This window comes from Drosophila teissieri, chromosome 3R (genome assembly GCF_016746235.2).
Source record: "Drosophila teissieri strain GT53w chromosome 3R, Prin_Dtei_1.1, whole genome shotgun sequence".
NCBI classification, from domain to species: Eukaryota; Metazoa; Arthropoda; class Insecta; order Diptera; family Drosophilidae; genus Drosophila; species Drosophila teissieri.
This window is the reverse complement of record NC_053032.1, coordinates 367,501-392,018: the sequence shown is the minus strand read 5'-3', so window position 1 is coordinate 392,018 and position 24,518 is coordinate 367,501. Positions and strand designations below refer to the sequence as shown.

At 39.2% G+C, this 24,518-nt stretch overlaps 1 protein-coding gene across 7 annotated transcripts in view; it reads right to left on the bottom strand.

The window, feature by feature from the left end:
• LOC122620870 (unconventional myosin-VIIa) overlaps positions 1-24,518 on the bottom strand; it is a 1,106,244-nt gene that overhangs the window by 789,948 nt on the left and 291,778 nt on the right. For all 7 annotated transcript variants that reach the window (XR_006326158.1, XR_006326157.1, XM_043798541.1 and 4 more), the window contains exon 8: positions 17,629-17,871. Coding sequence is in view for 5 of the 7 variants with exons in the window: in XM_043798541.1 (XP_043654476.1) it covers positions 17,629-17,871 (243 nt within the window). In the remaining 2 variants the exon portion in view is untranslated. The remainder of the gene's footprint in view (positions 1-17,628; positions 17,872-24,518) is intronic.

Below are 24,518 nucleotides of genomic sequence, written 5' to 3'. Positions count from 1 at the left end.
ATGAAGGGTAATAGACGTTATAAGTATGCGCATGAAAGATTGAGAAGATTGCCAAATGGGCAGGTGCCAAGCGAGCTGGAGATCGAATTGCATACACTGCCGAGATCAAAAATAGACGTGACCTACAGGCTGAGTTGCAGGTCTTCGCTTTTGACAAGCGCACACATCATTCTGGAAATGAGGAATCTGGAGCAAAGCGAGCTAAGTTGGCGTCACTGAAGTGCCATCTTTGCGGAAAGATGGGGCACAAAATGATTGATTGCCGAAACAAGAAGCAGATCGCCGGCATGTCGAGACAGGATCAACGAGGAAGCCAACCATTTCAGCAGCATTTTAAAGACAATATAACTTGCTATCGTTGCCGAGAGCAAGGTCATATAGCCTCACAATGCCCTAAAAATATGACAGGCGGTGGAGCTGGATTGCGGAACGAAAAGAGAGCTGAGCTGTGCGTGGTGGATGAACCGAAGACAAGTATGCTGTTACGAGGTGAGGACTTTCCAATCTTTTTCGATTCTGGAGCAGAGTGCTCTTTGGTTAAAGAGAGTTTTGCAGAGAAGCTAAGCGGTAGAAAAGTAAATAACGTAGTTAGCTTAAAATCGTATCGGAAATGCAAATGTTTGTAGTACAATGCAGATTGATAACAATATTCTTATTAATGGAAATAGTTTAAATGTAACATTTCATGTTGTACCCGATGACTGTATGTCAAATAATATTGTACTGGGACGAGAAGTGTTGGCTCAGGGATATGCTGCAGTAGTATCTTGTAAAGGGGTTGAAATAATTAAGGATGAAACAAAAATTTTTAAAACGTGCTCTAAATTCATAGACAACTCATTTGATATAATAGAAAGCAATGAAAATGGAGAAAACAAAAACGAAATAATAACATTGTTAAAATCCTACTCAGATTCTTTTATACAGGGTACGTCTCAGACTCGCGTCAATTCTGGTGAAATGCAAATTCGATTGATTGATCAGACCAAAACGGTACAGAGAAGACCATATAGATTGAGTCCCAGCGAGAGAGATATAGTTCGACACAAAGTTCAAGAATTGTTAGATTGCAAGGTTATCAGACCGAGTAGCTCCCCTTTTGCGAGCCCTGTTCTATTGGTGAAGAAGAAGAATGGATCAGCCAGACTGCGTGGATTATAGAGAATTGAATTCCAATACAGTTGCCGACAAGTTTCCCTTGCCTTTAATATCTGATCAGATAGCCAGGCTGCGCGGTGCAAAGTTTTTCACCTGCTTAGACATGGCAAGTGGATATTACCAAGTTCCTATGCATCCGAACTCTGTCGAATATACGGCATTCGTCACCCCTGATGGACAGTACGAGTTCCTGTCGATGCCATTCGGACTCAAGAATGCACCGTCAGTTTTTCAAAGAGCAGTCATAAAGGCCTTGGGTGATCTCGCCTATTCGTATGTCATTGTGTATATAGACGACATAATGATTGTAGCTCCAACCAAGGAATTGGCACTTGAAAGACTAAAAATTGTTTTGGATATTTTATCAAAGGCTGGATTCTCATTTAATGTTGAAAAATGTTTCTTTTTACGGACTTTTGTCCAATATTTAGGATTTGAAGTACGAGCAGGGGAGATTAGCCCAAATAATCGCAAGGTAGAATCTCTGAATGCTTTGCCCCCTCCGAGGTCTGTAACAACATTGAGACAGTTTATTGGGCTAGCATCGTACTTTCGACAGTTTGTTCCCGGATTTTCTCAGCTAATGAAGCCTTTATATTTTCTCACCTCAGTGAAAAATAAGCTTTAGTGGAATACAGAACACGAGGCAATTCGAAGAAAAATTATTCACATTCTTACAAATAAACCTGTCTTAATTATCTTTGACCCGCAGTATCCAATCGAATTGCATACCGATGCCAGTGCAATCGGATATGGTGCTATACTCTTACACAGAATTGAAAATAAACCGTATGTAGTGGAATATTATAGCAAGACAACAAGTTTATGTGAATCCAAATATACCTCATATGAGTTGGAAACACTTGCCGTGGTTAATGCTGTTAAGCATTTTCGGCACTACTTACATGGCAGAAAGTTTGTAATATTCACTGACTGTAATTCGTTAAAATCATCACGAAATAAGATTGAGTTGTTGCCTAGAGTCTATCGCTGGTGGGCTTATTTGCAGTCCTTCGATTTTGATATACAGTATAGGGAAGGCAAGCGTATGGCCCATGCTGATTTCTTTCCCAGAAATCCACTTCCTCCGGAAAATTCCCCTGAATATGCAAAGATCGTCGAGAAGCGAATCGAATTAACTGAAGTATCTGAGGATTGGATTCGTGCAGAGCAACAGAAAGATCAAGATATTGTAGAAATCATTACCAAGTTGAACGATGATGAATTACCATTCGAGCTGTAGAGTGATACAAAGAAATGGCAAGACGCTGTGTTTGCCAGTAGTGCCTCGCGGATTTAGATGTTCGGTTATTAACCAAGTACATGAATCCATAATGCATCTGGGCTGGGAGAAAACACTCGACAAGGTATACGATTACTATCGGTTTGAGGGCATGGCCAAATACGTTCGAAGATTTGTTGAAAATTGCATAACGTGCAGAGTTTCCAAATCATCCTCTGGGAAAGTACAAATGGAATTACATCCTATTCCCAAAATAAACGTTCCATGGCATACTATCCACATAGACATAACAGGCAAGCTTAGTGGTAAAAGCGATCGTAAGGAATATGTAATTGTACAGATCGATGCATTTACCAAGTACGTTTATCTTTACCACACTTTCACATTAAGTGCAGAAAGTTGTGTAATGGCGTTGAAATCACCAATTTCTTTGTTTGGAGTCCCTATTCGTATTGTGGCTGATCAGGGAAGAAGTTTCACAGGTGCAAAGTTTGTTGAATTTTGCTCTTCCCAAAACATAAAACTACATTTGATAGCAACAGGAGCAAGCCGAGGTAATGGCCAGGTTGAGAGGGTTATGAGTACCTTAAAAAATTTATTGACAGGTGTTGAAACAAGTTCTAGATCTTGGCAAGAGGCATTGGGTGACGTGCAGTTACCTATTAATTGTACTGCTAATAAGAGCTAAAGCGAGCCCGTTAGAATTATTAATGGGAAAGGTTGCTCGTCCTTTAGGTCTTGTTCCAATTCATGATCCAGAAACAGAAATAGATCTGACCAAGATAAGAACTCAAGCTTTAGAAAATATAGAAAGATCGGCAATGTATGAGAAGGAAAGGTTTGATAAAGGCAGAGCTAAGGTAGTAAAATTTAGTGTTGGAGATTTTGTGTTGCTTAATAATAGTGAGAGAAACCAGACTAAATTAGATGCTAAATATAGAGGTCCATTTGAGATTACAGAAGTATTGGATAATGACAGATATACCTTAAAGAGTATGAAGGGTAATAGACGTTATAAGTATGCGCATGAAAGATTGAGAAGATTGCCAAATGGGCAGGTGCCAAGCGAGCTGGAGATCGATGTTAGCCCGTCAGAGGAAGCTGTTGAAAGAGACAGTAGTGAAACCGTTGAAAGAGACGGTATGGAAGCTGTTGAAAGAGACAGTAGTGAAGCCGTTGAAAGAGACGGTATGGAAGCTGTTGAAAGAGACAGTAGTGAAGCCGTTGAAAGAGACGGTATGGAAGTTGATGAAAGAGAAAGAGAATGGAGATGTTGAAATAGAGAGTAGAATGGCGGAAGGTAGTACACAGTTGTCGATGGCTACGTGGCGGTACCTGACCCTAGAGTGGTATTATAATGATGTTATTGTTTGGAAAGAAAATAAAAAACAAGAGAGAACGCTATAGTCGAGTTCCCCGACTATCTGATACCCGTTACTCAGCTAGTGAAAGTGCGAAGGAGTCTTCAGCACTGACAGTTTTTGGCGGTTTGTGGGCGCTAGAGTGGGCGTAGCAAAAAGTTTTTTGGCAAATCGATAGAAATTTAGAAGACTAATACAAAAATGAAAAAATATCAAAACATTTTTCAAAAGTGTGGGCGTAGCAGCTTTGGGCGGTTTGTGGGCGTTAGAGTGGGCGTGGCAAAAAGTTGTTTGGCAAATCGTTAGAAATTTAAGAGACTAATACAAAAATGAAAAAATATCAAAACATTTTTCAAAAGTGTGGGCGTAGAAGTTTTGGCGGTTTGTGGGCGTTAGAGTGGGCGTGGCAACATGAATCGACAAACTTGCGCTGCGTCTATGTCTCAGGAGTCAGTATGTTTAATTTCAACTTTCTACCTTTTGTAGTTCCTGAGATCTCGACGTTCATACGGACAGACAGACGGACAGACGGACGGACGGACAGACGGACAGACGGACAGACGGACGGACAGACGGACATGGCCAGATCGACTCGGCTATTGATCCTGATCAAGAATATATATACTTTATATGGTCGGAAACGCTTCCTTCTGCCTGTTACATACTTTTCAACGAATCTAGTATACCCTTTTACTCTACGAGTAACGGGTATAAAAAGAGAATGATTAAAAGTTGAGATAAAAGAAGAGAGAAATTAAGTAAGAAATGAAACGAATGAATTGAATTGAATTCAAATTAGTTGAACTATTGAGAGAAAAATTTAAAGAATTATTTAAAGAAAGATTTGAGTTGTATTATGAAAAGTTAAGGAATACTTTGATTTGAAATATGAAAAATTAAAATAAAAGATCTTTAACGAAGGATTTAAGGAGAAAGATGTAAAACGAAATAGTTAAGAACTTGAAGTATTAGAACAAATGATGAAGTATAACGTTGGTTAATGTAAACTAAAGATTATGTTAAAGGAAAACAACGATGTTAATGACTAAGACTAAGACTAAGTTGATTGTCACATTAAAATTAGAACTGAAGTCTGAATGCAGTGTGTGGATCTCTGATTTATGGCAGGACGTAGCTCATACACGGGGGCGTGTAATTTATCAGAATGGCCGTGTCGGAGAAGAAAATGTTATTTTGAAATGAGCGCCTTATCGATGGTTAACTTGCTTACGATACTAATCGATAGGACGGTTTGTATTTCATTGTGAGATCTTGACATACAAAAAGATCGAGTGTGGCCCAGGTTTAGCGTGGTTGTTTTTCTTAGGAAAAAAGTTGGGAAGAAACACACATGCAGCGGAAGAACAATTGGAAAAGCTATCAAGGGACTCGCTACACAATCATAGAACAACTTTTAGCGCTCCGACATATATATATACAGGGGTGGTCAAAAGTATTTACACAACGTGCTTTTTTTTTCAATTGCCAACTTTGATCGCTTATTGCTGCTGCTTTTGTACTCAGAAACGAACATAACGGTATTTGTCGTGCTTCTACATCTATACAGAAGCAAACGAAAGAAGAAGTGGAGAAAATAACTGTTCATGGGCTAAAAATAGAAGCATTGAACTGATGCTTGTGTGTTGTCAGAAGTAATTACACAGAATTTTTACGCGTCAAAATTTTTTACACACTGCTTTTTTAATTGATTTTTGCGTTTTTTATTGAACTAAAACGAAATATTTTATATTATTTTAATATGTGATTATATTAAGCCAACTAATATCTGGTTACTCCGCCTTTGGCATCAATGACTGCTTGGAGCCTTGCTGATATTGACCGGACAAAGTTGTGCGCAAACTCAAGAGATAATTTGGACCAAATTTCCGTAATTTCGGTTATTGTTTTATCGCGCTGGCGATCTCTTTCAAATGTCCTCTGCCTCTTAACATAAGCCCAGTCATTTTCGATAATGTTCATATCGGGGCTTTGTGCGGGCCATGGAAGTACCGCCTGATTTATGTCTTTCAAGAACTTGGTTGGTACTCGGCCCTTGTGGCATGGAGCATTGTCCTGCTGCAAGATCCAGTCATTCGTGAAGAACAGTCTATTTCTTGAATGCGTGCTCATTTAAGATATGGAGGTATCCTGTTTGATTTAGTGTACCCTCTATTGGTACCATGTCTCCAAATCCATAGTAGCTTAAACAGCCCCAGAACATCACCGTGCCATTACCAAACCGATTGATTGGCTGGACGGCATTACCCTTTAGTTGTTTTGGCAGATGTATAATTGCTTGCTAAAGGATCCCTGAAACTGAAACGTAGCTTCATCAGTCCATAAAACATCAAACCAGAACTCGAGAGGCTTCGCGGCCCACGACGATCCATCCGGCATACGAACTTTTTCGGCACTAAAAATATTTATTTTTGTTATGTTGGAGAGGTGAGGAGCTTACCAAGACCCCACGACCCAAAATCGACGAGCTTACGCTGGCATCATGGTGCCTGAACATCGGATGCCCCGGCCTGAGTCCTTACACAAGACACGGGCACTAATACGCCGATGTAAAAGAATTGGCGCCCAACGAAAGGATTTGTCATATTTGTTAGGGAATGGTGTCATTAGGTTCAACGAACTACATTTCTGTAATGGGAGATAAGGGCACCTAAATAAGCATAAATTCCATATTTTAATGTCCTAAATAATTTGTGGGGCCTCGTAGTGTAGTGGATAGTGCAACTACCTGTCAAACACGAGGGCGTGGGTTCAAACCCCACCCATGACGGGAACATGGCCACACAATCAATCTTTCCTCTCGAAAAGTACTTTTCTAGTTTTTAGAAAGTATTATTCCATCCAAAATGCCTAATGCAACAATCTTCGGCAAACTTCCCTTGCCAAACCGCCTTACGCCGTCTCCACGCTATATGGAGTAAAGCGGGGTCCCCCCACATAGTTACCAAGTGCACCCTGTGTTCTGCGAACAGCAACAACACCCAGCAGGGCCTGGCGCGTTACCAGACTGTTCGCTTTTCTACGACTAGCAACATCACCGTAGACGCCACTCCCCGATGACGTTAGGTGCCAGCCCCACCACTGGGATAAGCCGCATCTGGCCAATCACCAACCCAACGGTCGAAAAAACCTAAAACCGATTACCGAAACAAATACGAGAAATTTAGGCTCTCGTAGAGGCCCTAAGTTCCCGAGAGGAATAACAAGGAATTAAAAAAAAATAAAATAATTTGACTATTTACAGAATATTGGACTTAAGTAGCGCGCGCTTAATAATTCTTTTACTATTTATCATAACTTAAAGCCCCAACTTCTGCAACCGAGAACACGCGTAAATGGTTTAGAATTGAGGCATGACTTTGAGATCACTTTTGCTTATCATCCCATTTAAATCGTTAGTCCTTTGTTTTGTCATTAGAAAAATTGATTTGTAAAAATTCCTTAAATCAAGAATGTGTCCTTGTTATAATATCAACCAACTAAGTGCCGATCGACGTTTTTTGTAATTAACGAAAATATAATTTGTGGTTGGCTCGTTCGAGAAGGTGGAGTCCAAAGGAGATAGGAGCGCAGATATAATGGCAATATAATGGTAGCGGTGCAGTGCGGGTATATCGTTTATTTGAATATCCAGTACAGAGGGGTTGGGGAAACTGACCGGAAAACGTAAAATCGACGCTGCCGACGTACTAGGCTAAGGAGCCAGGTCGTTTAAGAGACGCGAGTCGTTACGGCTTTCTATGACTAATTTTGGGCGGGGGACGATTTTAGTTTCATTGGTTCACGCTGCCGACGTACTAGGCCAAGTAGCCAGGTCGTTTGTGAGGCACGTAGCCAGGGAAATAGGACAACTGTTGTGGATTCCGAACGTATCGGTAAAATAGCAGCAGGTGTGGAGTCCGCAAATATCGGTCAAACAGAATCATTTTCTGACGACTGGCGGAAGTGGGTTTTCTGACATACACTGTCTTAGGTGGACAGTTCACATATGGAACCACGTAAAAACTACCCAGGAGAAGGACGGCCAGTTCACATATGGAACCACGTAGAAGCTCACGAGGAAAAGAGAAGGCCAGTTCACGTACGGAACCTCGTAAAATCTCCCCAGAAAAAGGTGGGCTAGTTCACGTACGGAACCTAGTAAAAGTTTCCTAAGCAGCGGAAGACGGAGGCATGTTGGCCAGATGTAACCATGTCAGAGCAACGACCAACAGCTCCGGCTAATTATTTGTTTTTTTTTTTGGGGCTTAAATACCGGACGAGTTTTTGACTGAGGAGAGACTTATTAATGACGTAACAGCACCCCAGCATAGCTATCTTATGCAGTCAGCAACGTTCAAGGTAGATCGTGTCATATATTTAGCTGCATACCAAGCAGAATACCAAAAACAATTCTTAAATAGAGAAACCCAAATGCATAAATGAAGGGGGCGACTATATGAGGCACTTAATCAAGAGAGTCGTGAAAATTTCGAAAACCAGCCGGAAGAGGTAGGACACTTGACCGATCAGATTGACAATACAATGGATGAAGGAGGAATGGATTTACCGCTAGGAACTCCTAGGGGACCCTCCAGCATGGTTCCGCGGTACCAGGAAAGTTCGGAAGACCGTTCGTATACTGCCGATAGGCGGGAAAAAGAACTGATGGATTTAGTAAGACAAAGTAGATTTACGCAATTGGAAATGAGCGCTCAAATAAACGCTCTGAAGAAGAGAGTGGCTGAGTTGCAAGCTGCACAAACCTTTACGGAACACCACCATCTGGACTGGCCAGAAACCCCACGAATATCTTTCTAAGGAATCAAGACACCCCGACACCAGAACAAGTGTCTCAAGAGTGTTTTAACTGCCAGATGCATCGATTAAGGGAGCCCAGACGAACGGCCACTCCGCAGCAGATAACGGAACAATGCGTACCGGAACAGCAGAGACCAGTCACCAATTTCACCCCGAGCTAGATCGTAGTCTAACTTTTCAAGCGCCAGCACAAAAGGGTGTTCGGCAAGATAAATGGAACTTAAAATTTGACGGAACCGGCCGCGGTATGACCGTTGAAAGTTTTTTATTCCGTGTGGAAAGGTTACAAGAATTATATGGAATAAGTCGACAGCAAGTGTTCAGAGAATTTCATAGTCTGCTGACTAACGAGTCCTTCAGAGATTATGTCTCCGACATGCACAACTTACACTTTAAATTAAAACAAAAGACCGCCGAGGATGAATTTGTAAAACTTTTAAAGGACAACATGAACTCCCAAATGAGTGGGTTATTGTTGACGTCCCCAATTAGATCTCTGGCAAAGCTTAAAAAGGAGGGGCTCAGAGTGGATCGGTGGTTAAAAAACCATGGAAAACCGATGCGAAGTAGACCAGCAAATGAGATCCAACGCTCAGACGTGCGAGGACGTATTCCTGATGATGTTCTTGTAGAAGTATTGCAACGCAAGCCGGAACAGAACAGCGCCTGGGTGCAGAAACTCTTTGCACGATATGATTTGCTATGTGTGTGCATACGGAGTGAATTTCTACCGCCAACACCCCGCAAACAAGAATTCAGGCACGTCTCGATTCCATGAGTCCACTTGTCGTTTTTGCCAGAAGATGACGATAAACACATGTGTTTTCCACGGAGTCCGCCAAACAAGACCGGGAATTCGTCATACCCGTAAATGACCTCAAGCTCAAGCAGAACTACCCATCACAAAAGAACCTAGAACAACGAAAGGAAGAATATGCATTGGCACGATAGCGCATTTTCAACAGCGCACAGGATAACATCGCACGGAACGCTCGCAAGACACAAAAACTTTATGAAAACATAACCGAACACAGACGCTTTGGACAGAAAGTCGCGGACACGGAGATGAGCGTACAACAAGACATCACTAAGGGTGATGGAAAGAAATACTGGCACCACTAGATGCCGGAGCTGGTACGAGTTGTATTTGAAAAGTAGCAGAAGCATTCTTGAAGAAAAAAAAAACAGATCACAACCGATAACTTCTATCTTTACATAATAGCCCGGTTAGCGCAGTCAGCGGAGTATGGTCGAAGCCACACGTTTATGGACGCCCGATAAGAACAGGGAAAGAAAATCAACTTAGAAAAAGGGCGTACCATTTATTTTGCGAAGTCATTCCATGCGTAAACGCATCGATCACTTCGAGCCTGTTACGTACACCCTTTTCGTGAGATCTTAAGACTTTGAAGATTCACAACCAGAATGTAAAGCAGGGGAAGGGGTACTATCATCGCGTTGAGTCAGACGGATTGCGACAAAGAAAATGCAAGTCGACAACAACCGAGTGTCCGATGACCAGTTCAGCGGTCGCAATAGGTTGCAGAAAGAAAAGGAAACCTACACCAGTTCCGGGCACAATTCACCGAGGAGGTATTGACTCCCCAAATAGGAGTAAGTTAGAAATATGACTCCTAGGTGGGAACACTTGGCATGGAAGACCGATAGATCAGAAAAAGCTCTATGCGGGTATAAAAAGACCGTGGCCTACAGATAAAATAGTCAATAACCCGGGTAACTATCCGTACGTCATTACCCGGATGATAATCCGTCAGTCTATAGTCGGGAATACTCAAAGTGAACATCCAAAAGTGAATATCCTGGAAGACTCGAACTGACTACCCGAAAGCCAACACTCGGGATAACTTCAGTCAAAGGAAAAATGTCGAGGAGCGAGGACGCTATCAACCCTTAGAGTAACAGGAACTACTTTGGAAGGATCCAGGACCAACAAAAGGAACACACTTGAAGGAAAACACTAGTTCCATAGAAGTCTCAGGATGGGTGGCAAGGAGTCTAAAGCCTCCGACAACACAGCAAATGTGATCAACACCGTGGAGGTTGTCGACCACATGACCTTCACTAAGTGTATTTTTGTTATTTTTGGTTGTGTATATCTTATTATTGTTCGGTTACAATTATTGGTGTACAAAGGTATATGTACGTATAACTCCATCACTCTATATATAGGAACACCCAGGATCCAACGCGTCGAGATCTAATCGCTCCGGATTAAAGTGGGTTAATTTTGGCGGAACCCTGTTCCTGAGTTTTCTCTATATTATATATACATATACTAGTGGGCCCTATGCGCTTCGCCGCATGCAGTCTTAAAATTCAATTCCTAGAATTTGTTATATGAAAATCATTTATTTTATTTGAAAATTGTTATTTTCAATCCAAAACATTTGGATAAACTATATTTTTCGTTTGTCCATTTGGAGCGAATACAAATAATGAGTTTGGAATGCCAACTCTTGAACAGGCTACGTATAGCTGCCCATGAGAAAAACACGGTTCTTCCAAATTCAACCCGCATACTAGAAGCGTTTGTCCTTGTGCCTTATTGATGGACATGTAAAATGATAGACGCACTGGGAATTGCAGTCGCTTAAATTCAAACGGCAAGTCTGTTGGTATCAACGGAATACGCGGAATGAGCACCATTTCTACTTTCGCTTTTCCAGTCAATATCGTGGCTTCAATTAAATTCGACATCAATTTTTTACAACCAATTTTGTGCCATTGCACAATTTTGGTGCATTTAAATTCCGTAGTAAAATAATTGATGAGCCGATTTTTAAGTTCAAAAAATGCGGTGGCATAGCAGATTTACCAGATACCAGATTTCAAAAGACTTATATGATGTCAGTGCGCCTGGCAATTGAATGTGACAATTGATTTCATTGACATGTAAATTTTTTGGTGACAATATTGCTCGTTCTGTCAACCAATCGTGATTTCTGTAATTTTGAATTATATTTGGAAAAACGCTTTCTATTAATTCGCCTTTAGATTGTAGAATTGTACAAAAATTGTTTGGCGAAGTGATCAAGCCATTTGTATTTGGAACTTTGCCATTTCCGATTTCTAATAATTGCGTCGAAAACCGTTCTGCAGATTGATCATTGTGCAATTGAACACGCATGTTTATGTTCAATGCCAATTTTTGGACATATCGGCACAGGAAAACATACTTCAAGCACGCATTGACCTGATCCGCTAACGTTGCACGTGGAATGACGGGCAATGTTTGTCGGAAATCTCCTGACAAAAATATTAGTGCACCACCAAAAATTTGTTGATTGCGACGTAGATCTTGCATTGTTCTGTTTAATGCCTTCAGAGATTTTTTATGGGTCATTGTACATTCATCAAATAGAATAAATGCTGCTTGCTGCAAAACTTTTGCCATTGCAGAATTTCTTGATATGTTGCATGTGGGATTGTCAATCACCTGCACGTTCAAAAATAATATATTAATTAGCACTAATGTATTTTAAATAGATCAATCAATGAATACAAACAAACCTGCACATTTAACGGCAATTTTAATGCCACCATCCAATAAAGTAGCAGCAATTCCTGACGAAGCAAGTGCCAATGCAATTTTTTGTTGTGACCGAATGGCTGCCAAAATCAATGATACCACAAATGTTTTACCCGTACCTCCAGGCGCATCCAAAAAATACAATCTACCAACATCATTTTGTACTGCTTGCATAATGGTATCGTAAACATGTTTTTGTTGGTCGTTCAATTTGGGTAAATTCCAATTCACAAATGTTTGCCATTCATTGATATTGTACTGTTGTTCACGTTGCAATTCTCGATCAAACAAATCATGCATTGGACGATTCGTTGAAGGCATACCTAATTGACCTAATGCTTTATTTGCCATCGCAAGGCACATATCTTCAATCGATATCAATGCCTCGTTATACATTTCCAATGAGATCAGCAAATCGTGATTTCTGGTATGATGACGCATTCGATTTAAAAAGTCTTCGGCCATTAAACCTTTATATTTATTCCACAAATCAAGTGGATTCGATGGAAAGCATGTCAATAATATTATGGCATATAGCATACCTTTTTGATGTGAAGAAGAAGAAATCGATGCATCGTGAAGTGTCAAATCCCAATGTGCATCATTTTCCAACAAATGTAAGTGTTCACATGCTTCGCGATATGTCTGACATAAATTACCATTAACTGTTCGCAAATGTTGAAATGAGCGTGGTCCTACAACGTTTAGCGGCTGTGCCGCTCTCTGCTCCACATTTGAATTAGTAAAATAAACACGTTGTCCATTTTCCAAATGAACAGCCAAATGAACCACAGCAGGATAAAACGGTGAACTTAACCTCAAATGCACGATACACAAAATAAACACAGTTCAACTTACCACCTCAAAAACAAATGCCTGCTGTTACAATTTATTTATAAACCAAATAAAGTATGTCTCATGAATTAAATAAAACGAAATGAGCAGAGAAGAATGTCATCCTATGTTTTAGAAATAACGCTGCATGTAAAAAACGATTTTCCCGCTTTTCTTTTTCCAGAATTTTTTTTGCTCGTCCTAACGGAGCCCGAGACCTTTCCAACGAATGCAAAACCGTTGAAATCGGCTCATGCGTTCTGGAGTTATAATCATTGGTGAAACTTGTTCTCAATTTTTATATATATAGAAGATAGATTCTCGTGCTTATTTTATTTTCACACAGTTAGTAAATATAAGTATATTTTTCGTAACAATAGTAACCGAAGGGTGTCAGGTTTAGAGAAAAATATTTTATTGTTAGCCTCTTCCAGGCAATGCATTTCATTGGTAGAAATTAAATATTTTATGTTCCATATTGTCTTAAATAAATTGTTTTTACTATTCAGCAGCGAGTATCCGCCTTGTTTTTGTTATGCAAAAACATGAGCCCTCAGAGCGACGTTTGTAGTCGTGAATAGCCAAAAATTTTTTGTTGATTTGCACACCATTGCTTGGTGATGAATTCGATACTCCTCGCTAAAAACAATTATAGCCAAGCTACAGCTTGCGGGGCAGTGGAAACTGCTGACTGACGAACGGTACAAACTTTTTCAGGCACTACTAATATTTATTCTCGTTATGTTGGAGAGGTTAGGGGCTTACCAAGATCCCACGACCCGAAATCGACGAGTTTACGTTGGCATCATCGGATGCCCCTTGGCCTGAGTCCCTACCCAGGACACGGGCACTAATACACCGACGTAACATATATTCTTGATTAGGATCAATAGCCGAGTTGATCTGGCCATGTTCTTCCGTATGAACGTCGAGATCTCAGGAACCAGAAAAGCTAGAATGTCCAGAGACATAGACGAAGCGCAAGTTTGTTGACCCATGCTGCCACGCCCACTCAAACTCCCACAAACCGCCCAAAACTGCCACACTTTTGAAAATTGTTTTGATATTTTTAAATTTTTTTATTAGTCTTGTAAATTAATATCGATTTGAATAAAAATGTTTTGCCACGCCTACTCTAACGCCCACAAACCGCCCAAAACTGCCACGCCCACAATTTTAAAAAATGTAGTGATATTTTTTATTAATGTTGTAAATTTCTATCGATTTCCAGAAAAACTTTTTGCCACGCCCACTCTAACGCCAACAAACCGGCAAAAACTGTCCCTTTTTTTCGAACTTATTGCGTTATTTATTGGATCTTCTCTTATTATGAGACTAACAATAATTATTTAAATCTTATTATATAAATTAGTTTAAGTACAATATTAAATAGTTGTATTTCTTAGAGACGGCCCTAGATTTTTCTTTGCTGGGCTGGAGAATCTTTGCGCTTTAGTCTGCTGTGACTACATACACGCGTGAGCGACTTCGCGAGAGGATTTTCGTGTGCGGCGAGCTTTGCTTGATGTTTACTTTTTCTCATCTGGATTTCCTCGTTGACGAGGTTTATGTTGAGGTCTCTATGGATGCTTTCGCTGCGTAGGTACCATGGTGCCCCAGTTATATACTACACAGCCACGCCAATTCGCTGTGTGACTTCCACCGCAGTTGCTGCACATTTTAACAGAGCTGTCTTCCTTGTTCTTATGACAGTTCGCTGTGTTGTGGGCTTCACTACAGACTACGCAGATAGAGTTCAGTGTTAGTGTTGGCTGTAACTTGTAGCTGTAACTTGTAGATTGGGTGAACTTAATTTTTTTTAGTATCTGGCTCTCTGGCTCCAACTCGATTTGGTTGTGGTTCCTTATTTTTGTTAAGTATGTCATGACCATTTTTGCATTAAAGTTCTTTTCCTTGAGCGCTTCTACGATTTCAGTGGTCGAAACAGTTGCCTCAATCCTTTTGAGAACAACCTGTAGGCCCCTTGCGCTTTTTAGTTGGTATGTATAAAAGTTTTTTCCTGCATCGTCCAGGAATTTGGTTAGGAGACGATGGCTAGTATCGGTTTGAGTTTGAACTTTTGTTTGATTAATGTTCCCTTTTCTTAGGGGAATTATGTAGAACGAGTTTTCTCATATTAATGTCGCTATTTTATTCACTAAGGCACTTGAGCTTTTTTCGCGAATGTATATTGGAGGAGGCTTAACCTTCTTAGGTTCCTCTTTGGATGACTTTGCCGTTTGTACACTTTCATCAGTAGAATTTGCCAGAAGCTCAAATCTGTTGGTGTTTGCTGGCGTTTTATTAGTGACATCGTCTCGTGTAATTTTAGCCTTATTTTCGGATTGTTGATCTTTATTATATTGAGGGCTGAGTTTTCTTTTAATTGTTATGTAGCGATCCATTTCAGTCTGTATGGTCGACCCGGCGTTCTTGTTTATGTTTTGGTTTTCTGCTAGCACAGCGGAACCGTTAAGTTGCGTTTTTGTTTTGATCGCTGGCTCAGGGCGAGCAAGTACTTGCGTCGACGAAATTGAGCGAGCCGATGATACCGTTCCAGTTGTTGTTGTGATTGCAGTTGCAGTGGTTGTTGTTGTCACAGTACTAGTCACCGTAGGCAAGCGTGAAGAAATTTCGCAAGTGTTTGGTGCTTGCGGGTTTTCTGACGAAGTTAGTAATGAGGGAGAGCAAGAACGCGCTCTTTCTTGAGTTGTTGGCAAAAGTAAATTCGTCGGGTTAGGGGTGATTGACCGCTCGCTGTCTGCTCGCTGTCTGCAGAAGTCGCGGAGACGTATGAGAAGTACGCGTTGTTTCGTTGCAATGAGAGCCGGTGCTCATCTTGCTGACGTTGACGCTGCGCGCGAGCTTCGTTTTCACTCATTGTTTTTGGTTAGTTTATTTATATTTGTAATTAGTTAATTGATGATTAATAACTTATGGATTTGTTAGAAAATCTATATGTGCAGGCATTGCACAGAGCGTCTTTTCGCTTATGATTTTATGTTTGGTTCACTTCACTGTTTCGATTCAAATAATAAATTCAAATTAGTTATTGTTTGAATATTATTATTTAGGTACAGGTACACGATTCGGTTGTTGGAGCAGCCCTGGCAGTGCCGATGGTCTGGCAACGCCACTAAGCTCCGATCACTTGCCGACGTAAGTTGGCAGCGCTGTCAGCTGTTGTTCTCAGCTGCACCGAATTGCAAAGTCATAAAAATTAGGCAATTTACCAATCGCTCGCGTTTTTTTCACTGTTTATCGCGCCGAAATGATGCACATTAGCACCGAGTGGCTTTGGGCAGTTATTCAGCCAAACTCGCCCAGCCGTCTTCGTGATAAAGGATTTTTTCGCGCAGCGTATTAAAAACACGTCCGATTTTAGCAAGTCTCCAATGTAAATGTTGAAATTTCTCCTTCGCACATCCACTAGCTGAATAACGGGTATCAGATAGTCTGGGAACTCGACTATAGCGTTCTCTCTTGTTAATCTTAGCTTTGAATTCTTTCACTAATATACGATTCGTCCAACAATCACTAGAACATTAGCCAAAAATAGCTCATTAGGGACAGTTATCTTGAAAGATTTAAAGAAAAGTTAAATTTTTCCACTTTCATATTATCGGTTTTTGTTTTGTCTTGTATATAGAACAACACATCAGATGTTTTTTGATCAGGGGAAAGCCGAGAAACGGAAGTTTGTTTCTTTAGTTTATCCACCATGAAGGCTTTTGGCACCGCAGATTGTATTTCTGAAGGGCCAACTTATGCCGGAAGTCAGGACTCAATATTCCTTTGTGGTGGTGAACTAATCGGGACAGGTGAAATCACTAGTTGAGAAACCAGTGCAGACAAATCGGAATCTCTCACTGTCCGAATCAAACGTAAATCACTCGCGAAACGAACCGAGTTGTAATAAATGTGATTAGAAAATAGAATTACAAAGAATTTATTAAAAACCGCCGCTGGTTTTGACAAACGCACATAGAAATTCGGAGCGCAGAAAATAAACACGACCGTTCTCTTTGAAGCTTAGTTGGCCACATATAATATAAGTATTTAAATTTGCATTTGAATACCTGTTACTCGTAGAGCTCTCCCCTCTCTGGCTTTTCGAGAGAGCCTGGAGCCAGCGCTAGAGCCAGTCCCAAAAAATCGTGTGCAAAAAAATTGTATGGCTTTACGCAACTTGTTATTCTAATGTCTTTGGTATCATGGTCTAGATGGTCTAGAACCCCGATTGCTTTAGCAAGCAGCAAAACGATTGCACACGGGGTTTACCTAGCTATGTACTAAGCATAGTAGCGGGGACATCACTTGTTCTAACATTCTGATGTGACAGCTCCAGGGGTGATTCAATGCAATCAAAGCCTGAGATCAAAGCGAATTTTGAGTACACTTTGAAACAATGATCATTAAACTTATAAGAAATATTAGCTAGTCATGCTTACTAGTCATAATTTCGAAATTAGTTTAATATGCCTGAAACAAAACCACAAAAACACACTAAAATTTTAATAAAATTTATATGAATCTTGTTGTACAATCACTTTTATGGTTATCATATAGCTTTACATCGCATTGAACTACCTTTACTCTTAAAATTTTAATTATTTTATCGTATTGTTTGGTGAAGATGTATGAGTATGTACATTTGTACTTACGATTGATTGCTCTAAGGCGAAAACATAATGGTTAAAAAATTTGTGAAGCTTTTCATTGGTATAGTTAATGCATAGTTGCTCAAATGAGTTATGAGAAAAATTTTCAAATCCAAATATATCGAGAACTCCAAGAAATTTAGCGCCATCTTGTCCTGGATTTGTACAGCTATTTATTTTGGAAACCAGCCATGTAAACGTTTTTGAGTACAATGCCTTTGCCAAAGCATGTCGATTTTCTATAGCCTAAAAATAAAGAAATATATTAATAGAGGTATTTCTGGAAAAAAAACCGAAAACGGATCAAGAAAATAAATTAAATAAAATGCATTCAGTACCACTCCAAGCTTCGAGAAGTAAAGACGTGCGACTAATTAACAGCGGACCTATACGCCTTATCAGTTAAAAACCAACAACACTAACCATATAAAAATTTTTTTCGACAAGCAAACGACATAAAAAGAGACAAAAAAAAAGTGACAAAGCAAAAAGGGCTAGTGCCCAATAAACAACAACAACAATGCCTCCCGAAATAAATAAATTATTTAAATCATCCGACACTGGACCCAAATTCATAATCATAAAAAAAAAGAATAGACAATTAAACATTTAAAAACGTAAACCCATTCTTAAGGAAAAAAGTTATTGACTACGCATGCAACGGTGAAGTGGAAACAGCCAAGGTCACAAAAGAAGGATCGGTGCTAATCAAAACTAAAGACATCCTACAAGCACAAAAACTTCTAAAAATGACTAACTTTCACAACTTCCCCGTAGAAGTAAGTGAGCACAAGACCCTCAACTTCTCCAAAGGAGTTATATACTCCAATGATCTCCGTACCATCGACGACGAAACAATTGTAAATGAACTAAAACCACAAAACGTGACAGAAATACGGAAAATTAAAAAATTGAAAACAACGAACCTAAAGAAACTGGCCTCATCATTATCACCTTTGCATCACTAACGCTTCCAGATACACTGATAATTGGATACGAGTGAGTGAATGTACGCCCATATATTCCTCTTCCACTCAGATGCCGAAACTGCCTAAGATTTGGACATCCCACAACTGCTTGCTCATCAAACAAAATATGCATCAACTGCTCCGCAGAACAACACACAACAACAGACGAAATATGCACCAAAACTAAATTTTGCGTAAATTGCAAATACGATATCCCAGACAACAGGCATTTATAAAACAAAAAGAACTAACATCTATAAAAACCCTCGAAAAAGTCGACCACAAAAAGGCCCTAATGATTTATTACTCACGACATACCCACCAACCTACTCTATACTCAACCATAACAACCGAAAAAACAATAAAAGAAGCCACGCCAATCACCAAACTACCCATCGTCTTAACCAATTCACTTCAGAACGGAAAAAATACTGCCTCCACCTCTTCAGCCGCTAAACCCCCATCTAGACACACCACAACATATGATGACCTCGACCAAAGACATTAGAATAACAAGATGCGTAACGGCCATACATTGGTTTTGCACTATGCAGCCACTTTTTTGGTGACGGCCAAAATTGCTCTCTTTTCGCTCGCCAAAAATTCAGAGCGTAAAAATCTAAAAATAGAATTAACTTGCTTGTGTGAGTAAAAACAATAAAGGAGATAGTGTGTATGTGTGCGTGCTTGTGCTAGAAGGCGATTTTTGGGCCGAAATCAATTTTGATCTAAGAAACAAATTTGATTAATGTTTTGGTCAATTTCGATTCGTAACTATTATGGTTTGAAAGAATTTTTTTTGTAATATTCGTTTGATGAAAGCGCCGCTCCAATGGGCCAATAAAATATTTTTATATTAAAACTAATACATTTTAACTCTAACCTTTTTCAAAAAGCAGCAGTAGCAGCAGCCCGTAGTATTAGCGCGTAAAATTACGAAATTAAGTTTAATTCAGTTAACTGAAATTTTCTCTTATTTATCACTACCAATCGCAATTTATAATTCGCACATATATTTCCGTACTTTAGCAATGCAACCAAACAACTTTAATTGATTGTAAACACAATTTTATAGCGAAATTTAAAAAGAATCGAGGAGCTCTACGTATAGTCAGCGTTAAGCAAACGTATTAAGAGAACAAGAAAACGTATTAAAAGGAAAATCAAAAAAATTGGCGCGCTTTTCTTTCCACCCATAATTGCGCGCTTTTTTAAAAACATCAAAAAAAAATAAAAAAAAATAATTTATCTGAATCATATTTGCATTTTAAATATTGAAAATTGGTAATTTTTATACTAGTAATTTGACTAAATAACTATAATAAATAATAAAAACATATACAAAGTAAATTTTTAAAACTACTGTAATTTAAAACAAAGAATTTTCAAAAAAAAGAAATAACATTTAAAAAATAAATATTTCATAAGAATAATTCATAAACTAAAATACTATTTATAAAATAAAAAAAAATATGGAAACTGTTTATTGCAAAATGTATTTCTTGATGCACGAAGTGCGCAAATAAGCACCGAAGAATCATGGTCTTCTTATATATTTCACACGTCGCACGCTGAATACCCTAATGACAATTATTCTAATATAAAGTCATATTTTAAAATTATTATGCATTATTATGTACATAGATTATGCTATTGTTATTTCTATGTTGAATTTAAATGATTGTTATGTTAAGGCAATGCAAAACTAGAGTTTTTAAGTGGTGGCAATTTATAAAAAATAATATAGATTTAAAGTCTAAGAACTTCTAAAATGAAGGGCATATTTTGTCATTTTTACAATGCATGTGCATACGTGTGCACCAATACAGTGGTCAGCTGTCGCTGTATGCGTACAAGAGAGATGCTGGCTTTTAAACAAAATTTCGAGAGAGCCTGGAGCCACTTGAAAAGCCACCACGAAAGAATCGTGTGCAAAAAAATCGTATGGCGTTACGCATCTTGTTATTCTAATGTGTTTGCCTCGACACACTCATGGACACCACCCCGATCACTGCATGTACATCAACACTGAACTCCTCCATACAAGAAGACCTAAAACTAAGAATCTACACCAACAAACAAAACACTCTCGCCAAACCCCTTAAATCTAAAGGAAAAACTGAACAAAAACAAAAAAAAAAGAATAGGAACAAAAACCCACTTCTTAATAGCGACAGCGACAGTATCTAATACAAACAAAAATAAAATAAATACAAAAAAAAATATAATGCAATTATACATTAAAACAGGTAAATTTTCTCTATTTCCTAAATTAATTAAAATACCAATTAAAAAAAAATGCTTAAAGTAATACAGTGGAACATGAACGGTTACATTAACAACTACAACCAATTGCAAATTATTATAAAAAAAACACAACCCTAAGATAATATCCATACAAGAAACACACTTACACTCTACTCAAAACATACCTATTCCAATAAACTACACTATCTATCATGAAAACACCGCCACAAACAGTTTTGGAGGAGTTGCTCTCCTCGTCTATAACTCATTACAACATCAAAATGTAGAAATCAGCGCCTTTGACTTCGACACAATAGCAGTAACAATTCATTTCAAATTCAAGTTCACCATAGCATCATCTTACATCCCACCCAACAAACCTTTTACAATACAAAACCTCAGAAATATATACGACAACTTACAACCACCCCTACTAATAACTGGAGATTTTAATAGCTGGCACAGGAGCTGGGGCTCACAAACCAACAACCAAAGAGGAAATACATTATTAAAATCTATTCGCTATTATTACAAGAATAATAATTCAATCCGCCAATGAATCCATCCCCCACTCACACTAGTCTAGAAGACAGCGGAACGTTCCACGGTGGGACCAAACCCTCCAACAATTAAGAAATGAAAAGCAAACAGCATGGAAAAATCTCAACAGAAACACTAATATGACAAACGTATTATCCTACAAAAAAGCCAACGCCAAACTCGAACGAGAAATAAAAATAAGAAAAAAATCAGCAATTGAAAGCTTTACAACCGAAATTAGCCCAAGTTCACCCATCGGAAAAATATGGACTAAAATAAACCATTTCTGCGGCCTGAAAACTAGGCACCACATCCACTGCCTTACCGATCCCAAAGACACAGCACAAAGCATTATGGACAAAAATGAAATAGCCAACAACCTCTGCACCCACTGGTCTAAAGCATCGCTTGACAGGAACTTCCACACAACATTCATACAAAGGAAATCAAATCCAATCCCTCACAAACACGTCCCATCCCCTACAGCACTTAGCATCGAACAGGACATATCTCTTACAGAACTCCTTGATGCACTTAACCAACTTAAAGGTCTCTCCAGACCGAGACCGTATAAGCTATCCTATGCTTAAAAACCTATCCACAAGCCTACAACAAAGACTGCTAAAACTTTTCAACAACATCCTTAGCTCATATATACCTCAGCAACTTAAAGTAAGCAGCGTCATACCTATACCCAAACCGAACACGGACCAAACCAACATTAACTCTTACCGACCCATTTCACTCAATCCATGCATATCCAAAGTCCTTGATAAAATAATAGCAAAACGGCTATGGTGGCTTGCTTCAAATAGCAAGCTTCTAGATAACCGGCAAATGGGATTCAGAAAGGGAAAATCGGTTTCTGATTCTCTAGCTATGCTAGATTATCAGATAACTGCATCCCTATCAAAGAAAAGCCACGCGTCGATCATCTCACTAGATATCGCTAAAGCTTTTGACAGAGAAGGCATCCACATCATCATTGACGAACTCATAGCCTGGAAAATAGGCCCAAGGATCTCCAACTACATAACATACTTCCTCACTAATAGAAAAACAAGAGAGTACGCTATAGTCGAGTTCCCCGACTATCTGATACCCGTTACTCAGCTAGTGGAAGTGCGAAAAAGAGCCTTCAGCACAGACAGTTTTTGGCGGTTTGTGGGCGTTAGAGTGGGCGTGGCAAATAGTTTTTTGGCAAATCGATAGAAATTTACAAGTCAAATACAAAAATGAAAAAATATCAAAACATTTTTCAAAATTGTGGGCGTGGCAGTTTTATGCGGTTTGTGGGCGTTAGAGTGGGCGTGGCAACATGAATCAACAAACTTGCGCTGCGTCTATGTCTCTGGAGTCCGTATGTTTAATCTCAACTTTCTAGCTTTTGTAGTTCCTGAGATCTCGACGTTCATACGGACAGACGGACGGACATGGCCAGATCGACTCGGCTACTGATCCTGATCAAGAATATATATACTTTATATGGTCGGAAACGCTTCCTTCTGCCTGTTACATACTTTTCAACGAATCTAGTATACCTATACTTTTACTCTACGAGTAACGGGTATAATAACAGTCCTTTCCAACAAATCCCACTCAAACCCCCAACCACTACACAATGGAATACCGCAAGGATCCCCCTTATCTGTGATATTATTCGCAATAGCATTAAACCAATTAAACAAAATACTTGCTACGTACAAACAAATGGATTTCACTGCTTACGCCGACGACTTCACAATAATTTACAATCTTAGGAAAAAACAAAACAACCTCAACGTAGACGCACTTCTCAACGACATAAATCAATGGTGCAACTACTCGGGTGCATCCCTCTCAACCAACAAATGCAAACATCTGCACGTTTGTAGAAAAAGAACCTGCAACTTTACACTGCAAACCAACGATACCCCCATACAAAATGTAACGTCCCTCAAAATACTAAGAATAACAATAGCCAGAAACTACAGATGGAACAAACACAAAGAAAATCTTACTTTAGAACTAGCTAAAAGACTAGACGTCATTAAATGTCTAGCCAACAAAAAATTCTGCTGCAACACAAACACAATAATATATGTGGTCAAATCAATTATTATGGAAATGCTCCAAAATCAACCCTGAGCAAACTAAGAACGATTTACCACTCATCAATAAGAATCGCCTTCAATGCCTTTCGCACCAGCCCAATAAACAACCTATTGCATGAAGCTAACATACTGCCAATAGAACATAGAACAACATATGCAACACAAAAAAACATCAAAATCATAATCAACTCCAAGCTCTCACCAATTGAAAAAATTTACAACAAAATTAAAAATTCCAATAGAATACCAAAAGTCCCGTCTTCACTACACAACACAATAGAACAATTAGAAAAGTAAATATTTATGTATCACCCGAAACAAGCAGGAAAGAAATAACCCCACACTGGCTGTGCAGTAATACAAGCACTAACACCGCACTACACACCTCATCCAAAGCAGAAACGGCGCCATTAAAAAGTTCAAGGAATTAAAAAACACACTAGCAGGCAGACACTTTCTTTACATAGATGGATCCAAGTCGGCTAACGGAGTCTCATATAGCGTAACCACGGAAACAGAAATTATTTTCCACCATATACTCCCACAAATAGCAGCATACCGAAATAGCAGCAATTCTGACAGCATGCAACCACGCCAGCAAACAACGAGGAAAATTTGCAATCTGCACAGATTCCCTATCATCCCTAAATGAAATTGAAAACATAAAAAGCCAAAACTACTTCACCACCTCCATCAGAAATATCCTAAACAAATACAAGAGAAATAAAATCTTAATTCTATGGTTCCCGGGACACTGCGGGATTCCAGGAAACGAGCTCGCGGACGAAACAGCAAAAAACGCACATAATTTCCCTTTGATTACCCAAAAAAACTTCAACACATCAGACAACTTGAAACTCATCAAACTAAACACTGAAACCTTTAAAACTTCAATATTTAACAACTCCTCAATCCACTACAAAAATATTAGCCACGACAGCACCCCGACGAAAAACATCTCACGATCAGACTCAATAAAATTCACAAGAATAAGACTAGGACACACCAATCTAACCCACAGCCACATACTCAATGAAACTCCACC